The 24,361-nt window shown below is 37.3% G+C and overlaps 1 protein-coding gene across 7 annotated transcripts in view; it reads left to right on the top strand.

Annotated features, from left to right (window-relative positions):
- Positions 1–12,397, top strand: part of LOC126270992 (uncharacterized) — an 83,657-nt gene extending 71,260 nt beyond the window's left edge. For all 7 annotated transcript variants that reach the window (XM_049974118.1, XM_049974115.1, XM_049974122.1 and 4 more), the window contains one exon: positions 10,746–12,397. In XM_049974118.1, coding sequence (XP_049830075.1) covers positions 10,746–12,284 — 1,539 coding nt within the window. In that variant the 3' untranslated portion in view covers positions 12,285–12,397. The remainder of the gene's footprint in view (positions 1–10,745) is intronic.
- The last annotated feature ends 11,964 nt before the right edge of the window (positions 12,398–24,361 follow it).

The following is a 24,361-nucleotide window of genomic DNA, read 5'->3' as shown; positions in this document are numbered from 1 at the left end:
AACAACATCTGATGAGTTTTTGTGTGTTCATCGTTTTCATTGGAGGTTTGAGGGATGTCAGCCATTTACTTAACATACTAAAATTAACACATACAGCCATGCTTATGATGTTATTTATTATATGGCTACCAGTTTTGGAGCTTCAGTGCACCACCTTCAGGTCTTAACTGACGCTGAGGGAGTTAACTCCAATCATATACATGATTCATCAGTGGCCAACATCTCTGAACTAGTTTTCACAGACTACCGGTAACAATGGTGGTGTGTCTCCAACCATCAACCCACATCACAGTGGGAGACACAACTTTGTTGTTAAAGGTAGTCTGCAAAAACCAGTTCATAGATGTTGGCCACTGATGAATCATGTATATGATTGGAGTTAACTCCGTCAGCGTTAAGACCTGAAGGTGGTGCACTGAAGCTCCAAAACTGGTAGCCTTATAATAAATAACATCATAATAACAGCTTTAGGTGTTCCATTTTATTACATCTGGTGACAGCTGGCGAAAGCATAATAAGCCCATGCCATTGACTGGCTCAATGATATCTGTAATGTAGAATGTCCAAGTGTGTTTCAAGGTTAGAGAAAGATACACTGTGTGGTGGGTGGTGCCGTGGACCATAATTTCTGAGTCATTCACTGAATGGGACTATAAACTCATTGCTGGTGTGAACATTGGTGTGCTGAGTCGCGGCAGGGAGCTGATGTCTGATCCCGTATCTACGAAGAAGTATAGATGTGTCAAGAGGTCAGGCACAAAGAGGTGTCGTTTCATGGGTGTCATCATGGCACCATGCACCTGGGCAGTCTATGAAAGCAGTAGGCAACTTGTTTCTTCCTCATGGTCTGATGCACCTAATCAGAATGCTGGCAACATTTGGGTAATCACAGAGCTCGTGGTACTTACAAGCAGTACCACCAAATCAACTGTAAAATCAGCAAGTCATCTGTCAGGAGGTGAAAATGGTGACTAGTGCACTGCTGCCATGTGGTGCAGGCTGGGTAGCTGAGCCATGGTGGATTGTCAACTGTCATCGGGGTGTAAGGTCCTCTTCGTGAATAGTCGGGATGGTTCTGGCAGATTCAGGTGTACCTCCTATGCCAGCAGGTGTGCACTTCTTGCACTTATTAATCTTGCAAAGGATCATTGAAGACCTATTTCTATGAGCCTGAGTTGATCTTCTACAAGGACTGAGTCACGGACGACCATTGTGAGTTGTAGCTCAGTCCATAACTTCACTAACCGTAGGGTCCAAAATGTCATATCTAGAGAAAGGGAGATATTGATGGTAGCATGGTGTCAGTACCAAAATTGTGATAGTGTGTCCTCATGGATGCTCATATATGATCTCCTGAAGTTGCTGTTATGGAAAGTGTGAAAGTGTCTATAACAGTGCAATTCTCACTGCACCATACTTGAACGGGAATATTGAAAAACCCCACATGTCCATTCTTTGACAAATTTAGTTACCCATGATTTTGTACTTTAAACAGGTAGGCTGGCCATGATATAGAGAAACGCCATACATTCTGGCATTTTCTGTGCTGTTATGCTGCCATTCTGTCATCTAAACCGAAATACAAGAGATACAGAGTTAAATTTTATGTAGTTAGCACTGTTTTAAACAGATCCAATAATCGATATGTGCCTATAAATGACAATAAAATGCATGACTTAAAGGTGATTTCTACCACTTGAGCCGAAAGAAGAAATAATCCAGAACTTTTTCAGTTTCACATAGAATTAGCTAATGCATCAAAGGGTGTACCAAATAATAATTTCAAAGAGAATCTGAAATGACATAATTTGTTCAATTTTTGTCCATGTTAGCAATAAAGTAACAAGTAAGTAATGAACTATGCTTGAGTATTACAAAACATTGAGAAAGTCCACATGTTCTTTAAATAAATTTTAAATTAACATCAGGAAAGTATGTCACGATTGTCTACAGTTCATTGGCATTCTTCCCTCTACATTGATTTTAATTCAAAATGGGAAAAAATTGGAATTTCATCATATTTTAAGACCTGGATTATTTTTTTATATCTCTTGAAAATTTTTGTTTTTGGACATGTAGGATTTCTGAATATTTCCATTCACTTGTTCCTAAACACCAAGGTCAGGATAGAGTCACTAATGAGTTTGGCCTGCATTTCTGTACAACAGAGTAGATGCACATACTTTTTGGCATTGTTGGAAATTCTGATAGTCCCAAAAATACATTTTGCAGTCATGAACTATTGAGTGGTGTTGGATGGGTGTAGTTTTAAATGCATGCCTGACTGTGGTGACAAGAAAGGCTGGTGAACAGTCATATCATTTGTCATGTTAAGTAGTATGGCTGCTGGATCTACAAAGTGCACAACTGGTTGTGGCAGAACAGTTAGCAGTTGCTTGAATCCAATGCATGATATGAAGGATGTGGGAGACACAAACACAGAATTGTACATAGTTTGGTGTGTTGCTGAACCAAGGCAGGGCCATACACACTATTGTTCTCGAAGTCTAATTATAGGTTTGGAGGAGGTGGCCATTGATGAGACATTGCAAGGCCAGAGTTAACCAAGAAACATCACATTGTTGAAAGTTGCACTCAATTTTAATCACATAATTAGCACACTGCACATACGACACAGCATTCCTCGAGTTGTTGTCCATAGGAATTATTGTGATGGTTAAATTGATTTAGGATGGCCACGTCATTGCAACATAATAGTCTGAGGTGGTGTTTCGTGATTGCTGAATGAAAGTGTGTTCTCGACAGACGTGTGGTCACAGTGTAGGAAGTATCAGACTGTGGATCAGTAGGATACCACTATCAATGCATGGTATGCTGTGTGAATTACATTTTACTTACGAGACCTACAATACACACATCCACAGAATACTATCATCTACATTGCACTGTCACTCAACTGTTAGTTGAAGACCTTCCTCACTGCCTTGTCAGAGAGGTTCCATCACATTTGAGGTTGATATCCCTGCACTTTCATCCAGTTTGAGTTCTCAAGAGAAAAATTACTGAACTGCTACAAAGTGACATTGACACTCTAAAAGAAGGACGATGATTGCTTTAATGAGACAACTGTGACCAAAAACATTAAAAAATGTTTTTGTAGTAAAACTGAGGTGATACATGATGAGAACCACTTAAATAGGCAGAGTGACACATTTGATCAGTCATATATGAAGTATGTTGCAAGTACCTATAAACTCCAATGTAAATTTCAAAATCTGAAAATAAATACAAGCAAATAAGTGCAGCGGACAATAAAAAGAACATGAGACCGCACAGAAATGGAAAACAGAAAGAAAAAGGAGAATTTATTGTTATAGATCATTTTCTGCTGCAAATCTGGTAGTCCAAAGTTCCACAACAGATGTTCACCCAAGGGTCAGAACACACCAATTAAAGAAATGTTTCAATAAGACACTGACTACACAGGATGGTTCAACAGGAAAATCTTGCAAGCTCTATAAAGTTAGTTCATCCATGTAGGTAGTAATTCTCTTCAAGCAGCAGCAGTGACAAAATTATTAAGGGAACAAACTTAATTCTATCCACCAAAAATCTCTAATAATATGGAGAACTGCAGTCAATGACACTGTTTACTAAAGATCTGGGTGTGTATGACATATGCAGAAAATTAACTGTGATATCAATTAAATCTTTAATAGTCTAGGTACAGTGTTTATAAATCCAAATAAATTCTGAAGTAACAATTGCTTGGCTAAGGACAGTTTACATTTAAACTGGTCATGGTTTAGTAAAAGTCCATTGATAAATGCAGAATACTGAATAATAGGAGAACTGTATGAATGCATGATTTCATGGATTTGGGAGCATTCAGTCATTGACAGGCACACACAAAAGAGAATAAAAACTGTGGTAGCTTTTAGACCTATACTGTGCCAACTGGACACACAATGCTCTCTTGTTGATATTAACAAGTAAAATTTTCTTAAGCTAACAACTGTGTAAAGTGGTTAAATATGCATGGACTTTTGGATGAGCGATCCTTGGGCTTTGTCAATTAGTGACTGTTATATGGTTACAGCTTCCACCCTTATACAGATTTGTTACCATCTGTGACATCACTGATGTCATACATGCTAATGTTTTGATTGTGCAGCCACCACACCCTATCCATACTTCTGATGGCTGGGTCATAAGTTGTGCTTTGCTACAAGATGTGTCTTTACTGAGGATGTTTTCAGATATTTTTATCTATACTGTTTCTTTTATTATGCTATCTCAGAAACCATTTATGTTCAGTAATATATTAGATGTGTCACTGAATGCAATTTGGGACCCATTTCCCTGTGCATGTTCTGCTACCAATAATTTCTTGGGATACCATAGGTAGGAAAAGCTCTCTTTTTCTACATGGCACTGTTCACTAGTGTGCAATCTAGCTGACATAAAATTACCCACCCACACAGGGTATTTTGTACATCCCAGGTGCTTGGTTGCCTACATCATCTTTTGTAGGCCCAGGAGAGGTCAAACGTGTGCTGGAGATGTGAATGGAATCAGTTTACTGTCTCTTTCAGACCAAACTAATCTTCACTGAGCTACAGAACAGAAAAAATGTAAGCTTCTCCATCAACTGAATTAGTGTTTCCAGCCGTCTAATACATTAAAAACTTCATCTTTACTTAAACACATGCATAATCTTTTCCCACAATTTCAAAGGTTTTCAAAAAATGCACCCTGCAGATCTCACTCCAATCCTTAAGAAATATTTGAAGCTACCACCTTTATGATTTCTGGAACAATCTTTGTTCTGAGATCTCATATTTGGAACTGACTGAACAAGTTCCTGAAGGTACGCAATTTACCATATGTAATCACTAAGTTTCTAGTAGGAATGAAATATATTTTCACTCTCTTTTGATTGAAGGTGATTGTGGCAGTTGCAAGTGCAGCAGGCAGTGTTAACAGGAAGGCTTTTGCTGGAACTCTTACACCATTCCTCATAGTGTAATCCTGCCCCACAGTTCTGTTGGTGTTGCCTAATACTCCTTTGGTACATCTCAGGATGCTGAGAATATCTTCTTCCTCTGCTTTCTGCTCCATCCTGATTGACGACATTATTATCAACAACTATCTTCAGCAGCTGTATCATCCCCCCGTTCAAAGAAAAAAAAGTGCCAAAATCAGACAATGGAAACTCCAGGTAGGAAAATTAACAGTGTAGGAGAAGACAGACTGCTACTTACCTTAAAGACGACACGTAAAATTGTAGACAGGCACAGTTAAAAACACTACATGTAGCTTTTGGCCACAGCCTCTGCACAATGAAAAACACTCACATATAGCTTTTGGCCACAGCCTTCGCCAGTAAAACACACACACACACACACACACACACACACACACACACACACACACACAAACAAACAAGCACACCTCATGCACACATGACAGCCATCTCCAGCATTTTGGGCTGGAATAACCTGCATTCCAGCCCAAGATGCTCGATTTGGCGGTCATATGTGAGGTGTACTTGCTTGTGTGTGTGTGTGTGGGGGGGGGGGGGGGGGGGGGGGTGTTTTACTGGTGAAGGCTGTGGCTGAAAGGTATATGTGAGTGACTTTTGTGCCTGTCTGCAACCTGAAATGTGCTAATATAATGTACAATGACTTGGAAAGTACCATGTAATATTGTATCTTATATTTTAGGTATGAAATATTGCAAAATGTAATATTACTCTTCTACATGTAACCATAATAGCCCAGTATGGTTATTAACATGTTAGTTAATTCTCACTTATCATATTTACAGTGTAATGATTAGCTTATCTGTGCTAGAACATTGGTATTCTGATGTGTTATCTTCTATATCTAAAGACAAATCACTCATCATCAGTCTATTTTAATTATAGCTCACACTGACAAAGAAAAATTTGTAAACTATGACAATGGACATTTTTCCATAGTGTTCTGAACACAATAGTGCTTCCCTCCATGCTCAGCAATGTTGCCAGTTCTATGACAGTTTGACAGTTATTTACAATATCCGGAAATGAATCTTTTGTGCTCTGAAAGCAGCTTCATAAATAATATTTACAAGAAGAACACAGCCAATGCCATAACTCGATTTCCCTGAAGCTTTCCCCAGTGGAAGAGGAGTCAAACTATGCGAACACATGTTTAGGCTTGTCCATAGATACTTGACCATTTCTGAGGAAATGACAGTCAAAGTTTCTGATGTAATTTAGATGCCCTTTTGGTGCACACTATTCTCAGCTGAAATGGTTGCAGAGGGGCTAGGACTCCAGCCTTTCACTTTTGTGCCCTGTGTCCAAAACCCAATTATACACACATCAAAAAAAATTTGGCATCACCCCACTTCCCAGAACCCCTGAAGACGTACATTGACTGTGGATATTGTATCATAGACACAGTCCCTTTGACTGTTCAGAGAGGTCACTAAACCCCTCCAAAGATGTAAACAGTCATGCATGAGCAGCACCTATCAGACAGAGGGGGTCTGACAGCTGATCAGTCCCAGTCATTCCACCAGGAAGAAGGTACACAGCTCATGTTGTCTGTAGTTCAGCCAAGCCTGGATGGTCAATACCGTAGTTCAATCATGTCTGCATTGTTACTTTGTGCCAGGAAGGGCTCTTAACAAGGGGTGTGTCCAGGCATCTCGGCGTGAACCAAAGTGATGTTCAGATATGGAGGAGATACAGAAAGACAGGAACTGTTGATGACGTGCGTTGCTCAGGCTGCTCAAGGGCTACTACCACAGTGGATGACTGCTACCTATGGATTATGGCTCAGAGGAACCCTGACAGCAATGCCACTGTGTTGAATAATGCTTATTGTGAAGCCACAGGACGTCATGTTACAACTCAAGCTGTGTGCAATAGGCTGCATGATGCGCAACTTCACTTCCAACGTTCATGGCGAGGTCCATCTTTGTAACCACAACATCATGCAGCGTGGTACAGATGGGCCCAACAACAAGCTGACTGGACCACTGAGGATTGGCATCATATTCTCTTCACCTATGAGTGTCGCATATGCCTTCAACCAGACAATCGTCGGAGACTTGTTTGGAGGCAATCCAGTCAGGCTGAACACCTTAGACACACTGTCCAGCAAGTGCAGCAAGGTGGAGGTTTCCTGCTGTTTTGAGGTGGCATTATGGGGGGCCGATGTATGCCGCTGGTGGTCATGGAAGGCACCAAATGGCTGTACAATACGCGAATGCCATCCTCTGACCAATAGTGCTACCATATTGGCAGTATACTGTCAAGGCATTCGTCGTCATGGACGACAGTTCACACCCCCATCATGCACATCTTGTGAATGACTTCCTTCAGGATAATGACATCACTCGACTAGAGTGTCCAGCATGTTCTCCAGACGTGAACCCTATCAAACATAGATAGATTGAGAAGGGCTGTTTATGGACAATGTGACCCACCAACCATTCTGAGAGATCTATGTTGAATCGCCATTGAGGATTGGGGCAATGTGGACCAACAGTGCTTTGATGAACTTGTGGATAGTATGCCACAATGAATACAGGCATCCATAAATGCAAGAGGACATGCTGCTGGGTATTAGAGGTACTAGTGTGTACAGCAATCTGGACCGCAACCTCTGGAGATCTCACTGTATGGTGGTACAACATGCAATGTGTTTTCATGAGCAAGAAAAAGGGTGGAAATGATGTTTATGTTGATCTCTATCCAAGTTTTCTGTACAGTTTCTGTAATTCTTGGAACCTAGGTGATGCAAAACATTTTTAGATGTGTGTAGTTTTCTGGATTTTATTTTATTTGTTTACTTATTTTTCGTTTATAAACCCAATTCCATACAAGATTATTACATGAATGTTTCTCATCAGGTTAGGGGATAAAGGGCACTATATTAATTGTAAAATTACTATTGAGTTTCACAATTTGTGTGTGTGTGTGTGTGTGTGTGTGTGTGATATTATCAGGCGTTATAATCTTTTTAAATTCTAATATTCATGTATTTCATTTTTATATCCGTTCTTACACTGATTCGTATGTTTTTCTTCTTTTTGTTCTTTATGAAGATTAAGTGCATACCTAGAATAATCCTGGTCATAGAAACATCCCAAGCATAAAAATTCTGAACACTAGGGGTATCATGTGAAGGCACATTTGTCACAGTGACATTTCTTCGTATGAATCTCACCGGGAAAAGAAACATCATTAACATTGCTGAAGATTTCATATGTTGCAAATAATCTTGTGACAAACTACATGTAACAGATCAGTGTACCAAAACAGGTTCTTGTACTCAATTGTAAATCAAGATAAGCTAAAGGAATTTCACCAAAAACAACTTCAAATAATTTGCTCATTCATTATTTATTTTCATTCAACAGACATAGAGTTAGCACACAAATAAAGTCAAAGTTACTTCAATACACACCAGAAAACATTCATGTAGTTACCAAATAATTCATCTTCCAAAGGGCACAAAAAGTAATTGAAAAACTTTGACAATCATTTTCTTAGAAACTGTCATGTGCCTACAGATAATGCGAGACACATGTTTGCTTATATTAACTGTTCCACTTAGCAAGGTTTCTAGGAAATTGAGTTATGGCACTCAATGTGTTCTCCTTGTTAATAATGGAATAAGCTCAAAACGACCAAAACTGGGCTTGATTCCCTTTTGCTTTGAAACATTTTTGTGTAATATAGTTCCAGAAGGAAACATATCCAGAGCCATGTGAACCTGCCATATGAAGTAAAACAAACTCCAGGAGAAAATGTTTACATCAATGAAAATGTATAAAGAGTTCCCAGAGATATTAGCTGCAGATAACTATCAAGTTTGTCAAGCAATCGGTAGTCAATCCTTAAATATTGGTTTGGTGGATAAGTTTGTAGCATTTTTCCATGAGTTTAATAATCTCAACAGATACACATAACAGTCACTTTATTCATCAATAGTATATTCTGCTTCACTGGTTACAATAGTCTACCAGTGCTGGGCTAAATTTTTGATTCTGTAGCTGGAGAAACTGTGAGTTTTTGAGGCGAAGAACTCATCCAGCCATGTTCACAGTGCATTTTCACAAAGAAAGGGAGTTCCTTGAGGGTTTTTTCTAGAGACCGGAAAAGGTGAAAATTTGTGGGCAAAAGATCAGGTGAATAAGTTCTGTGTGGAATGACTTCCCAACCCAACTCCCATGTAGCATTTTTTGTCAGTCCAGCATTATTGTGGAGTAACATTGCTTCATGGAGTCTTCCTGGTCATTGTTCTTTTATTGTGTCTGCAAGATATCTCAGTTTTCACAATAAATGTCAGTTTTGGGAAGCAATTTTTAATACATCACACTGTTACTGTGGCACCAGATGTATAACATTATCTTTTGTGGATACACGCAGATCTTTGTACGGAGAGTTGCTGCTTTGTTTGATCTCAGGCATTCCTTTCTTTTCCTTATGTTATCAATGTTATCATAAAGACACCATTTATCACCACCAGTGACAACTCAGGATGGGAATGGTTGATGATGTTCATGAACCAATTGATGACAAGCAGTGATGCACCTATGGCCACCTACTGATCTTTGTGATTTTGGCTTAGAGCCATTTTTGAACCTTCCCCATTGCAAGCCAATGTCACATGGTGGCAGAATGATCATTGTTCATCATATTTGACAGTTCCTGAGTACACTGATGTGGATCATTGTGCCTTAATGAATGTAAATGATCTGCATCAAATCCTTAAGGTTTTCCACAACATTGAGAGGCACTAATGTCAAAACAGTCCTCATTAAAACAAGAAAACCATTTTCTTGCTATGCTCCATCCAATGAAATTATCTTCTTACATGGAACAAATGTTTCTAGCTGTCTCTGCTGCTGTCACACCTCAACAGAAGAATATGTCAGAAACTTCCAATTTCTCCACTGGGACTCGAACTTCTAGCATCCACAGCTCCGCTCACTATCTCCAAATGACAAAATGAAAACCTCTACTCAAACAGCAATGCTAAATAAAAAAATTGACTTAAACCCATAGCAGCCAGAATACTAACATGCAAAACACAAACACCATGAACTTATGCAGAAACCTAATTTGTAATCCAAAGGAATTATGGAAAAAAAACTATTATCAGTGAAACTTGTTAAATGGGAGATTTGACCATGGCCATGGGAGTGTGTGTTTGGGTGTCTGTGTGGCTGTCTTTAGAATATGTGCACTTTTTCTAGAAAAAGTGCAAGAGCTTGAGAGCTTGTGTGAATGCTGTTTCCTGTTACATGTTTTTGTGCTCCATGCAGTGGTCTGCTATAGATGAATAGTTACCTTTTCCTTGTTTTACATATTGCTCCATTCAGGAATTTCTATTTTCTTGCATTACTTATTTAGAACATCATCCTTTTAGGTGAAGCCGCATGGTTTTGTACTTGATGATTAATCTAAGGCTTTGAACTTTGAAGTATTTATTTTGTTCCTTTCTTCCTTATTTTGACATTACAACATGTACAGGTTGATATGCAGTGTGTGTTTCTGTTATCAACAATCCTTCAGCTGCTGACTAAAACATATTAACACTATAAAAAGTAGCTATGGATTATAAACATTATTTATGTTTCTACACATTTTTGTTCTTCTTCTATTGAATGGAAACGCTGAAAACCAGATTTCATCCTCATGCACTAGGTTTTTCAAGCTATTTTTGCTGCTTTCAGTTACTAATATTAATGTATTTTCAAATATTATTTTTCTTTTGCAGGTTGCTAAGACAATTACAGAAGAAAGCTTGAAGTTTGAAGACACTATGGAGCACAGGAAGAGCCCTCCTTTCGCAGAAACACAAAATTATTTACAGCACAATGACATGACAAACACTATAACATCAGCAGAGCAGCATTCTGAAGCTCATGTATTAGAAGTAAAATCTTCTGACAGTAGCGATAAACCTACTGAAACCAAACATGACATAGCAAAGCAGGATGCATTGAGACTGTGTGCCAGCCCTGAGCCAGCAGATATGAAGAAATATTTTATGACTGTAGCAGATACAAATTCTTTTGAGACTTGTGAAAAAATAGGTAGACCACAATCTCAGTTTTTAGAAACCAACAAAGAAAAGGACCAAAATCTCATAAGCAATGATCCTAATGAAAACAGAATATTTGGTAGAACATCTGATAATCTAAGTTCTCTTAAAACAGAGGCTGTGAAATTTTCATTTGGTTCAAGTACGACAGACACTCCTTACAGAGAAGCAATTGTTTTCAGTGCAAGGGACCGGCAGAGAAATCAAAATGAACCAGATGTTTTAAAACAGAACACTTTAAAAATGAGAAAACATGAAGAAACTACAAATAGAAATAGAAATAACATCAACAATTGTAATGATACAGTGCAAGCTAAAGGGGAAAATGTTTTGTCAGCAGAATATCTATCTCAGCAAGAAAAGGATGATATTCAGGTTAAACAAAATTCTGGTAAGGAAATTTTCTCTCAAAGTACAAATCCATCGAGAGAAGATAAATATGGTATTCAAAGACAAACTGATGGAACTGTTCAACCAATGGTCGAAAATGAACAAACAGAGGAGTCAGAAAATCAAAATGTCTATAACAAGAAAGACATGACAATATCGAGCCTCAATGAAGAACCAAATGCAGAAAGCACTGAAACAATATGTAAGACATGTCTAGCATTACAAGCAGCAGAAAAATTTAACTATAAAAGTTTTTCTGTAGTGATAGACACTTTAACAGAAATAAATCAGAAACCCTCAGAAGGTGATGTAATTTATAATGAAAAACAAGAAGCTGTGAAAACTGAGTCTCAGAAAGTCAATCATGAGTCTGTATGTGGAAAGCCTGAGCCACACTATTTTACTGACACTCGATGTGAGATAAATGATGTCTCAGACATTGAAATTTGTGTAAGTTCAGCACGTAAGTTAGGTTTAGATACAACACAAACAGAGCAGGTATTAACTGATGATCCAATTGTTTCTAGTTCTGCTTATAAAAATGTAGGTGTGGAACATACAGAAACAAGCACTATTCCAGTCACCTCACCACCCAAGCAAGATTTAGTTGAGCCTAAATCTTCTGTTTCATCAGAGAATTCCCAAGTTGTAGAAAATGATTCACAAGCATCAGTAGAATCACTGGGAACAGACCAACAAACAAAAGTCAAAAAGCACAAATATGGTTGGTTTACCAAATTATTTGCGAGGCTACACAAACGGAAGATGAAAAAAGTGATTGAATGTGATATAGTTTCTACACCTTCAAAAAGCTGCTCATGAAATATAGTGAAAATGAGGATGTTCTGGTGTTGATAGGCATGAAATTTTAAGATTGCATGTATTCTCACGCAAAAACTGATACTTGAAACAAAGAAAAATTTTCAATTCAAAAAGCTTTTCATTGTTTGTTGTAATAGTATAAGACATTATCTGATCCTAACCAGCCTTGACTGTCACAAAAATTGGCAATCGTTAATTAGTATTTATTTCACTTCCTACCAGCAAAAACTGTGGGCATGTTGGTGAAGCTGGATGAATGATGTCATTTTTTTCTTTAAAATACATGCTAGCATAAAATTAGCCATAAAGTTTGCATACTGATGTAGTAAAATACAATACACATGTTCCAGATGTATAAATACTATGTCGTAGTTTATGAATGTCATGTATCCTTCCTGACCTCTCTTTAGGTGGTTTTCATATAAAATACATGTGAATATTTAGTGTAAATCATAGTCAATTGACAGGCAAGTCAATTTATTCAGGTGTTCATGCAGTAGAGTGGTAAGCTCATGGTGAACATGAAGCATACTGCCACTGATTACTTCAACATTTCTGATTTTGAAAACAGCCAAACTGTGTATAATTTTACGTACACATAGTATTGTTTCTTAGCTCTTTTCCTGTACTTGGATTAACAGGTGATGGATCATGCATTTATGACTGTATGATTGTTAATTATGAAAAACTTGATCTCTGCACTTAAAATGATATTTTGATCAAGTATAAATAAAACTAATCTTATTAACTGCGAAAGAAAAATAAACAGAATTCTTTTAGCTGAACTGAACTGCAGGTCCTCATGTTTAACTCAATTCCTCCTCATACCTGAGCACTCTTTGTTAATGTGTATTCTGAGTGACAAGTTCTCTCCACAACCCCACCCCTGCCCCATTCACAACAAACTATTTACAGTTCTCACATGAAGAAAAAACCTGAGACTCTATACTGGAAGTTATGTCTTCCGAAGGTAAGTACTTGCCAGATCATCTGTCTTCGTGATTCCAAGAAACAATAATACAACTAGAAAGCTTTCCTTCTCACCCTGTCCAGTAAGTCTCCCCTAAACCAGGGTTCTGTGTGACTTTTCTGAACCCTACCCCCTTTTCCTAAAATTCCCTAGTCCTTTTCCTTCATTCCTGTTTTCCCCCCTCAACCCTTCTAACAGAAGAAGGAGCCTCTGGCTTATAATGCTTGCATATGTAAAACCTTCTTTTTATATGTGTGTTCTTCTGCCGTTGGTTGGTGAGTAGGCTTTATCTATCCAATTACAACTTTAATTTTTTTCAGATTACAAGAAAAATGCTATCATCTTCTACTATTCTCTTTTGAAATGTAAGCAATGCTTTCTTCTTCTTCTTCTTTTTTGCGGATGGATCACTTAGGACCACGCGTAATCAACATTTGTTGGCCTTCCTTTTCACCCAGTATTCCTTCATAACCAACGAATGGGCTAGCTTTCATTGTGCAGACCATGTATGTTGGTTAGTTTTCTCTCTTCTTCCTCAAAACCCCGTGTGTTTGTGATTTTTCTGATTTCATTTCTGTCATGTAGATTTGGAGACCCTAATTCTCTCAGGTCTTTTTCCATTTGTTTGTACCAGTTTGCTCTTGTAGTTTTGTTCTTTAAAAATGTATGGATTTTGTGCGTTAACCTGTTTGAGTCTACTCTTTCTAAATGCCACATGAATAGGATTCTTCTCATGTGCATTGTGTCTGTTATTTTGGAGATATTTTTATATATTTCTGCATTGGGTTTTGGATAATGCGTACCATCTTTAGTTCTTGGTCCTAGGATTTTCCTCACTATTTTATGTTCTTTCACTTCTAATTCCCCTTTTAGTGTTCAGTGTTGAAGGTTTAGTGTCTCAGATGCATAGAGCACTTCGGGTTTAATTACTGTTGTGTAGTGTCATATTTTGCAGTTCCACAAGAGACTCATTTCGTTGTAAACATTTTTTGTTAACTGAAATGCTGTCTCCATTTTCTGGATTCTTGATCTGACAGATTTCTTTTTATTACAATTTTCTGCAATCCATTCACCTGAATATTTAAATTCTTTTACTTGAGAGATATAGTTATTACCAATTTTGAGATAAGAAGGTGCATGTTTGATGTCAGTTAAAAATTTTGTTTTTTAAAATGAAATTTGTACCTATTTTTGCTCCCTGCTCTTGTAATAATTCTAGCTGTTTCTGTGTATCAGTAATGTCTTGGGCAATCAGTGAAATGTCATCATCAAATGCTAAACAGTCTAATCCTATGCCCTTACATTTTGGTCCCAGTCTGTGTGCTGGTGCACCTGCTTTTTTCCATTCTCGAACAACTTTTTCAAGAGCACAATTGGAGAGCACTGGGGACAGTCCATCCCCTTGTCGTACTCCTGTGTCTATTTCAAATTCTGTGCTCAGTTCTCCCATAAATTTTACTTTGGATTAGGTCTCCATGAGTGTTTCTTTTATGATGTTTGTTGTCTTTTGATCTAGTACAAATTCTGCTAACACTTCAAGAAGGGATTCTCAGTTTATACTGTCATATACTTTTCATAGTCGACAAATGTGGTGACATAACTTTTGTTTGAATTACTATGTAAATATTTCATTGAGTTTTTCAAGTTAAGGATTTGTTCTATGCATGATCGGCCTTATCTGAATCCACCTTGGTATTCCCCTAGTTTTTGATCCAGCTGAGGTTCTGCTCAGTTTAGTAGGGCTTTAGACAGAATTTTGTATGTTATTGACAATAAAGAGATTGGGGTCTGTATTACTTCCTTTTTTGTACATAGGATGTATGATTGCTGTCTTTCAATCTGTGGGGATTTTTTCAGTTTTCCAGATTTCATGTATAATCTCTTTGAGTTTTGCAGTAAGATTTTCTCCTGCATTTTCCCATAATTCTGTGATGATTTGGTCTTCTCCTGAAGCTTTGTTATTTTTCAGTGACTGAATTATCTCTAATCTCCTGTAAACTTGGTGGCTTTGAGTCTGGGTTTCGTTGTGTATGACGGAACTCAAATTTTTCTACAGGCTTTCCACAATTCAGTAATTTAGAAAAGTATTTTGCAAGAATTTCACAGTTTTCTGTGTTGGTATGGGCAATTTCCCCATGTTCATTTTTGAATTGGAGTGATGGAGGAGAGTACTTCATTAATTTTTGTTTGAATACTCTGTAGAAATTTTGGGAATTGTTTTTCCTGAAATCATTTTCTATGTCTTGCAATTTTTTGTCTTTGTGTTGTTTACGGACCGTTCGTACTGCTTTTGTGACTGTTTTCCTGGTATCTTTGATATCTTTCAGGGTCTTTTGATTTTTGTTGCACAACCAATTTTGCCACGCCTGTTGTCTGAGATTTATCAGTTGGTCACACTCATCTGTCCACCATGGGTGTTTATGTGTTCTTGTTTGTGGTGCTTCAGTTTCAGCTGCTTTTAAAAGTCCTGCTTGCAGTTGTTGCCAATTTTGTGGTTTTAAATGTTGTGTTTCTTTTGTAAATTGTTCATTACCATTTATCTTTTGTACATCATATTTATGGTGTGAAGATTTCTTAGTAAATTTTCTTTTTTCTGAAATGTCATCTAGGAAGAATGTAGGTCTAGTCCATTAAAGACTTTTAAGTTTCATGATTTCTACTGTATTTTCACGGAAGATCATTACATGATCCAACTGATATTCACCTAGTAATGGATTAGGTGAGATCCAAGTTCCGGTTTTCGAGGCTCTTTTCTTGAAAAACATTGATTTGAAAAATAGGTCATGGTTTTTGCAGATTTCAATGAGTCGCACACGATTCTGGTTGGTCTGTGTATGCCCTGACCATTTACCTACCCAATATCATTATTTCTTTTCTTTACCAATTTGTGCATTGAAATCACCCATAAGGATTTTGACATGGTTATTTGGGATTATTTTGGAGAGTATTATCTAATTGGTTCTAGAATTATTCTACTTTGTTTTTGTTAGTGATGTTAGCTGGTGCATATAGGGTGTATATCTTATTAGCTGATTTTATTATCATCGTGTAGAGCCGTCCCGAGTAAGATTTTTCCGTAACTAATTTTTTTTATTAATCATTAAAAAAGGTGCAGGCCAATGATATGTAGCAAAAGTGTAATAGTGAAATTTTGTCTGAAATAATCAATCTCTTTCAGTTAAAAATATTTTAAGATTTGTATTAAGACATGAATATAAAAGAATGTGGAATACATTTGAAAATAGTTATGGAAAGCTGAAGATATGTGAAAGCCATAAAAATTTGTACATCAGCAGGAGAAGAATTGTTGTGAATGCTGCATTGAGGGCCATTTGTATAATACTGGAGAATAATGTTAAGCACACATTTTCGATTTAAAGTGAAATTAGGTTCAATTGCTTATATGAAAGAGTAATTTCAATAAAAATATGTCACAGTATTGTTCTTCAGGCCACAATAAAGAAAGTCAAAAAGAGATAAATTATGTTGTCTACAGGCACAATGAAACAATAGAAAATCCAGGATAGTATAATGACAGTATCCTGAAAAGGAGTTAGGCATTAGAATTACTAGTAATGAAATATCTAGGAATAATGTAAATAAATCATATACCAGAGTGTTTAAATGAATTCTTCAAAAATGTGGCAAAGTCAGATGTTGATGTAGCAGAGTATCAGAGTAAAGTAAGTCCCTTTGGAGTCCACCAAGAAGTTTAGTATCTTGCAGATTTTTAAAAAGTCACAATAAAGGATGTGGAAAATGTATTATCATTAGAAAATAAACACTCTGCTGGGTGGGATACCCACTAAATTGATTAAAGCAGGGTGTGACATGATAGCACTTTCGTAACTAAAATAATCAACCAGTCTTTAAAACAAGTGTGCTTTTTTGATGTTTTGAAGTATGCCAAAGTCAGACAGCTGTTCAACAAAGGCTCAAGGGAAGACACGGGAAACTATTACCCTATTTCTATTCTTCCAGTCCTCTCAAAAGCATTAGAGAAAGTAGATGCAAACTAGATCAAAAACCTTATTGTAAAAAGTGATATTATTATAAGTAATCCTGTTGCTATTCTACATAAATGACTTACCCATAAATATAAATTCCTCATCATTTCTATTTGCAGACAATATTTCTGTTTTAATTTGAGATGACAATGCAGAAAAAAATCTGAGCTCTGTCATAAGTACACTGGGTACACTAGAAAACTGGTTCCAGTTTAATGGGTTGAAACTGAGCACTGCAAAAACCCATTTTTACATTTCAAAACCAAACATTCAAATTGACAACATAACAATCAACTTATGGAAGAATTTGACACAGTCAAATTCCTAGGACTAAATGTGGACAAAATCTTAAGCTGGAATACACATATTGACTCCCTATCAAATAAACTAACTAATTTTGCAATTGCAATGTGCATACTGGCAAATTCCACTGACTTGATTACACAAAAAATAGCATATCATAGTTATTTTGAATCTGGCATTAGATATGGCATAAGTTTTGGAAGTCCAAATAGTGTATCTTGAATAGTGAAACTGCAGAAGAAAATTATCAGATGCATGTGTACTACACAGAAAACAGAATCTTGTCACCCATTATTTCAGAAACTACAAATTCTAACTGTTGCCTCCATATGCATCTATGAAATTACACAGCAGACAAAAATTGACTGAGGAGAACCACTTTAGCCACACATTAACATGAGAAATAAATATAATTTTATGCTACCTATGCACCAATTGAAATTATGTGCACAGACTCCACAGTATATAGGGGTGACAATACATTACAAGTTCATGGGCAAAAGCATATTTAATATGAAGCCAGTGATTTTAAAAATGGGGCTACAGAAGATTCTGTGGGAGGCATGCTACTATTCAATAGAACAATTCATAGAGGATGAAATGTAATTTGAGCAAGAGGTAATTAAGTGTTAGATTTTATTGTGTGCATATACAGGGTGTGGCAACATTTATTGTGTAATTTGACTTGCGTAGTACAATAACGTACTGCAGGAATGTGCACCAGCTCATGCTGCATTTGTGTACTAATGAGCTGCCATTTCAAGTGTGACAGTGATATGGAGTGGTGGAGTGCACAGCATCATGCTTTTGCTGTTGAAAGTTATTTCAAGAATAATGACTCTTATTACTACCCAGTGCCTATATCAGCAAGATTTCAACTCAGGACATCATGGGAAAGTTCCAGATGGATGGACCATTCTGAGGTGGATACATGCAATTCGAACAACAGATTCTGTTTGAAATGGCAAACATGGAAGAAGTGAAAGAACTATGCGGACACCAAAAACCATGGAAAACATTCGTGTTGCACTATTGCATAACCCAAAAAGATCTCCTTGTTGTCATGTGCAAACTGTGCAGATGTCCGATCACTCATTCAGGAGAATATTGCACAATTTCCATTTTCACCCATATAAGCTGCAGATTGTTCAGGAAATTAGGCCTAGCCATTGGCGTTCACATGAAACATTCTGCTTAATTATGTGTGATCTCCTTTGTCAAAACACACAAATGTTGCACACCATCCAGATGTCAGATGAAACTCATTTCGAGTTATGTGGTTCAGTGAATAAACAGAATATGCATTATTGGAGTGATGTAAACCCACATGAACTGCACATCAAGCCCTTGCTCAGTTCCCGTGTCACAGTGTGGTTTGAAGTTGCTTCCTTTGGGATTATTGGCCCTTACTTCTTTGAGGATGATAGCAGTGTGGCTGTAACTGTCACCAGTGAATGCCAACTAAAGATGCTGCAAGACTTCGTTCTTCCCCAGTTAGGTATGGTCAATGTGGATGTGGAACAATTATGGTTTCAACAAGATGGAGTAACCTCACATACAGGCAGAATTTGCATGTATTTCTAGCAACAGACATTTTCCGATAGAGTAATATACCCTTTTGGTGGCATTACCTGGCTGCCTCACTCACCTGACCTTTCATGTGCAGACTTTCTCCTTTGGGGCTCCTGAAGCAAGAAGTGTTCAGAACACGTTGTGCCATCATTCCTGAGTTGAAGGATTGCATCAGAACTGCCATCAACAATGTCCCAGGGAATACATTATACTGAGTTATGGAAAGCTTCCAACACCGCCTAGATAAATGTGTTGTGGAGAGGGGGCATCATTTGACAGTAGCCATATTCAAAAAGGAATCCATGCAATGGACAATGACTTCCACATTAGTAAATCTCATTCCTTTAACTATTAATTGACATAAGAGGTAATAAATTACAGTTACTGCCTAATGGTGTATTTTTAATATCTTACTGTGAATGCTGCTACACCCTGTATAACAAAATTGTATCTCATTATGATGCTGTTTGTTAATGTCAGCTGTTCTATGTTTTTGGTGAAATTTTAGAACAGTTTTGACATTTCTCCTGTACAAGAATCAAATGACTTAGTTTATGTAAGTTATGACACTAATAAACCACAATTCACAACAACAATTCACAGTTCACAATGCTACTCATTATACTGAGGAAATGTTGAGCTGGAGACAGGCACAACAAAAAGAGTGCTGTGCATTCAAGCCTTTGGCCAAACAACATTCTTCTAAAGTAGAAAACACACACACATTCACACAAGCACAAAAAACACACAACACACACACACACATGACCACTGCGTCTGACTGCTGCATACAGCAACTGTGCATACTGGAAAAGCAGTCTGTGCACGATTGTGATAGATGTAAGGAGGAAGCTGGGGTAAGGAGGGGAAGGGCAGGAATAGAAGGTTAAGTGGGGGGGGGGGGGGGGGGCAGGGGAGAATATTGCTGTTTGTGGGAGCAGACATGGACATTGTAAGGACAGGGTTGGGCTGCTAAGTGCAGTTGGTGGGTCTGGGAAAAGAGGGGGTGGGGGGGGGGGCGGGGGCGAGAGTGGAGTGGAAAAGGAGAGAAGTGTATCTTTCCTATAGTAATATCTATCAAGAATAAAGTCTGGCATAGTGAATTCATTCAGGTACCAATAAAACATACACCGTTTAAAATAAAATGATGTTCTGTCTGTTATGAAATGGAAGGTAAGATATGTCAATAATACTGTTGTTAGCTGCTGTAGAATGTCGTTTTGTGAATAAAGCAAGGAAGGGAACTGTTGTTTAATAATGTGGTAATGAATAAGTTTATGTAATGGAATAATGATGCTCTAGTGATGACATCAAATATAGGGGTAATAATGAATCAATGGAATATAATGAGAAATGTAAAGTGTATTTAATATGTTGTAATGAAGCAATATTACTGAATATGAGAGTAATTCCGTAACACAGCAATGGTGAAGGTAGTTAGGTACTATATCTTTGTGGTAGTTTATTTTGTGAATGCACTTCTCCAATTAAAAATGTGTATGTAAGAAAGTAAATAACATGACATATGTAAGTAGCAAAGTATGACCATGTGTAAGGTATAGTTCCTGATGTAGTAAAACATCTACATGATTTGAACCAACAGTTTAGTAATGGAGGTGAAAAGCATGACACTGTGATACAAAGATATTCCACTGTTTTCAGGAAAGTAAAGATAATACTGAAATAATGTTACAATTTATTTGAAGATACTACTTGAAATCCTAACTTATCCAACAGTTCATTAGATACATACTGCTGTGAATTTTGTTTCTAGGATGGTTTTATGTTTATCTCCTTTATGATCAGAACTGTTTTTGTGCTAACGATTTAAAGTAGTGATGTTCAATGCAAAATGTGATGTTATCACCTTGATTAAATGGGAAATCATTAGGAAAAGCCTGACAGAAATTGACAACATAAATCCTGTAGTCTGAAGTTATAGAAAGTTGAAAAATTAAGCAATTTGATTTAATTTCAATATCATTTGGACCTAAACAACTGCTTCCATCCACTGAATTTTAGTGCTACTTTCTTATATGGAATTTTTAAATATGCAAATTGTCGTTTGTATTCATACTTGATGTAAGGCTGACTCATACTTTTTGTAGGTTCTAGTGAAATGTTTGTGTAATTTACTAACAAAAGTAATTTTCTCTTCATGCATATGAGCTGAGGGCCAACTCCACAGATTTTGCCTCCATGCAAAAGTTTCAGGCATCACTTCCCCATCCCCTTCCTCACATTTTTACACCTAGGTAAGCTTTTTTCACAATGTCATTCATCCATAACATCTTATTTTCACTTAATACACGTGACCACACTCATGTGTTTTTAATGTGAATATGTATTTAAGACCAGAGCCAAGTGTGAGACACTGTCACTGAAACAGGAGTTAAACATTTACATTGTAATACATTTTGAGTTATAACTCCAAATTAATTGCGCCAATGAAAATTGTCACTTGCAGTGTACAGTGTATATAACTACAATCTGTTCACTTTTTCTTGTTCCTGAGAGGAGGGGAGTTTGTGGTGTGGAGAGGGAGAAGCACCATGACAACCTCAGGGAGAGCAACAAGCAGGGAGTTGAGGCAAGTAGAGTTCTCATGGTACTTCCACAGCTCATAGTTTGTGTTTCACATCAGTTGCTTGCTGTGTTGTAAATGACACACAGGAGAGGCAGATTTAATGGAAGCATGTATTTACATAAATGTTTATCTTCACATGTGATATATGTTCATAGCACACCTCAAAGACGAAGAAGCAAAGGCACATATGTTCACTGTCCACTCAATGACAGTTCACTGTAGTGCTGAACAATAATAAATCACATATTTTTGCTGAACTGTGGTAATTCATATACATTTGCAGACACTGAAAAATGCACAGAAGTTTCAAGTTATATCAGTGAGTAGTGAGCAGAACTATGGTTCTCAAGGAACAATAAAATAAACAGATACATATGAGGTATGATCAAAAAGTAACAGGAATCTGTGTCTTTATGTAGAATCTTTATGTATTCTATTTCTACATCTATACTCTGCAAACCACCATGTAGTTGTACCAGGTATTATGGTTACTTCCCATTCCATTCACAGCTGGAGTGCGGGAAGAATGATTATTTGAATGTCTTCGTGCATGCCGTAATTCTACTAATCTTATCCTCATGATCCTTGTGTGAGTGATAAATAGGGGGTTGTAATATATTGCTAGAGTGGTCATTCAAAGCTGGCTCTTGAAACTTTGTTGGTAGACTTTCTCTGAATGGTTTATACCTATGTTCAAGGCTCTGCCAGTTCAGTTTCTCCAGCATCTCTGTGACTCTTTTTAGTGGATGAAACAAACCCATGACCATTCCTGCTGCCCAACTCTGTATACATTCAAAATCCCCTGTTAGTCCTATTTGGTATGGGTCCCACAGACTTGAGCAATAATCAATTCCCTATCACATGAGTCATTGTAAGCAATCTCCTTTGCAGAATGAATGAATCTCCCCAGTACTCTGCCACCTGCTTTATTCGCAACTGAGCCTATGTGATCATCCCATTTCCTACACCTACAAAGATTTACACTCAGGTATTTATATGAGTTGGTCAATTCCAACAGTGGCTCATAGATATGATAGCCATAGGACGCTACATTTTGTCATTTTGTGAAGCCCACAGTTTTACATCTTTGAACATCTAAAGCAAATTGCCAGTCTTTGCACCGTTTTGAAATCTTATCAAGATCTGATTGAATATTTATGCAGCTTCTTTCATACAGTATTCCATTATAGATAACTGCATCCTCTGCAAAAACCCTAATGTTACCATTAATATTGTCTGCAAGGTCATTAATATACAACATGAACAGCAAGGGCTTCAGCACATTTCCATGGAGCACGCCCGAAGTTACTTCCACATCTGACGATGACGCTCCATCCAAGATAACAGGCTGTGTCCTCCCTACCAAAATGTCTTCAGCTCAGTCACAAATTTCACTTGATACCTCATATGACTGTACTTTTGCCAATAACTGTAAGTGTGATACAGAGTGAAATGCTTTTCAGAAATTAAGAAATACTGCATCTACCAGCCTGCCTTGATCCAAAGCTTTCAGTATGCCATGTTGGTTGTGATGTGATCAATGTTTTTGGAATCCATGCTGGTTGGAATGGAAAAGGTCATTCTGCCTGGAATATCTCATTATGTTGGAGCACAGAATATGTTCTAAGATTCTGCAAAAAATTAATGTCAAGGATATTGGACAGTAGTTTGTGGATCACTTCTACTATCCTTCTTGTAGATAGATGTGACCTGTGCTTTTTCCAAGAACTGGGCATAGTTTTTTGTTTGAATAATCTACAACAAATTATATTTGGGAAAGGAGCTAATTCAGCCACAAATTCAGTATAGAATTTGATAGGGATTCCATCAGCACCTGGACCTTTGTTCAATTTTAACAATTTCAGCTGTTTCTCAACACCACTGACACTAATACTTATTAAACTTGGACAGTTATCCTGGGTGTTCATTTGTAAAGAAACATTTGAAAACAGAGTTAAGCACTTCAGCTTTTGCTTTGCTCCCCTCACTTTCAGTCCCTGCCTCATTAGCTAGGGATTGGACATTAACTTTGTTGCCACAAACAGCCTTTACAAATGACCAGAATTTATTTGGGTTTTGTGAAAGATCATTTAACAATATTCTGCTATGGTAGTCATTGAAGGTTTCAGGCATTGCTCTCGTGACAAATAAACACATTTCATTCAGCATCTCTCAATATACAGTCTTATGGTTTTTTCCCCCACCTATAATGCAGTAATCACTGTTTCTTAGAAGTTTCTTTACAGTGGCTGTATACCATGGAAGGTCTCTCCCATTATGAACTGTTCTACTGGATATATATGGTCAACTATTATTTTAAATTTGAGCCATAGTTCCTATGTGTACTCCTTCCCTGTGCCAAAAGTTTCAAGCTTCTCGTTGAGATATGACACTACTCATTTTTAACTAGTTTACTGGATATGTATATCTTTTTACTATTTTAGTTGGCATTTGTATTTTGGTAATCATGTTTGCCACAACCACATCATGGTCACTGATACCATCTGCGATCTAAACATTCTCAAAGATGTCAGGTCTCTTTCTTACCATTAGATGTGCCTTATTTCCATCATGAGTGGGATTCAGTTCTATCTGTTGCAGGTAGTTTTCAGAGAAGGCATTAAGGCATTTAGTAATG

This window comes from Schistocerca gregaria, chromosome 1, assembly GCF_023897955.1.
Source record: "Schistocerca gregaria isolate iqSchGreg1 chromosome 1, iqSchGreg1.2, whole genome shotgun sequence".
Classification (NCBI taxonomy): domain Eukaryota; kingdom Metazoa; phylum Arthropoda; class Insecta; order Orthoptera; family Acrididae; genus Schistocerca; species Schistocerca gregaria.
Note: the sequence above shows the minus strand (reverse complement) of the source record. Positions and strands in the feature narration are given on the sequence as shown.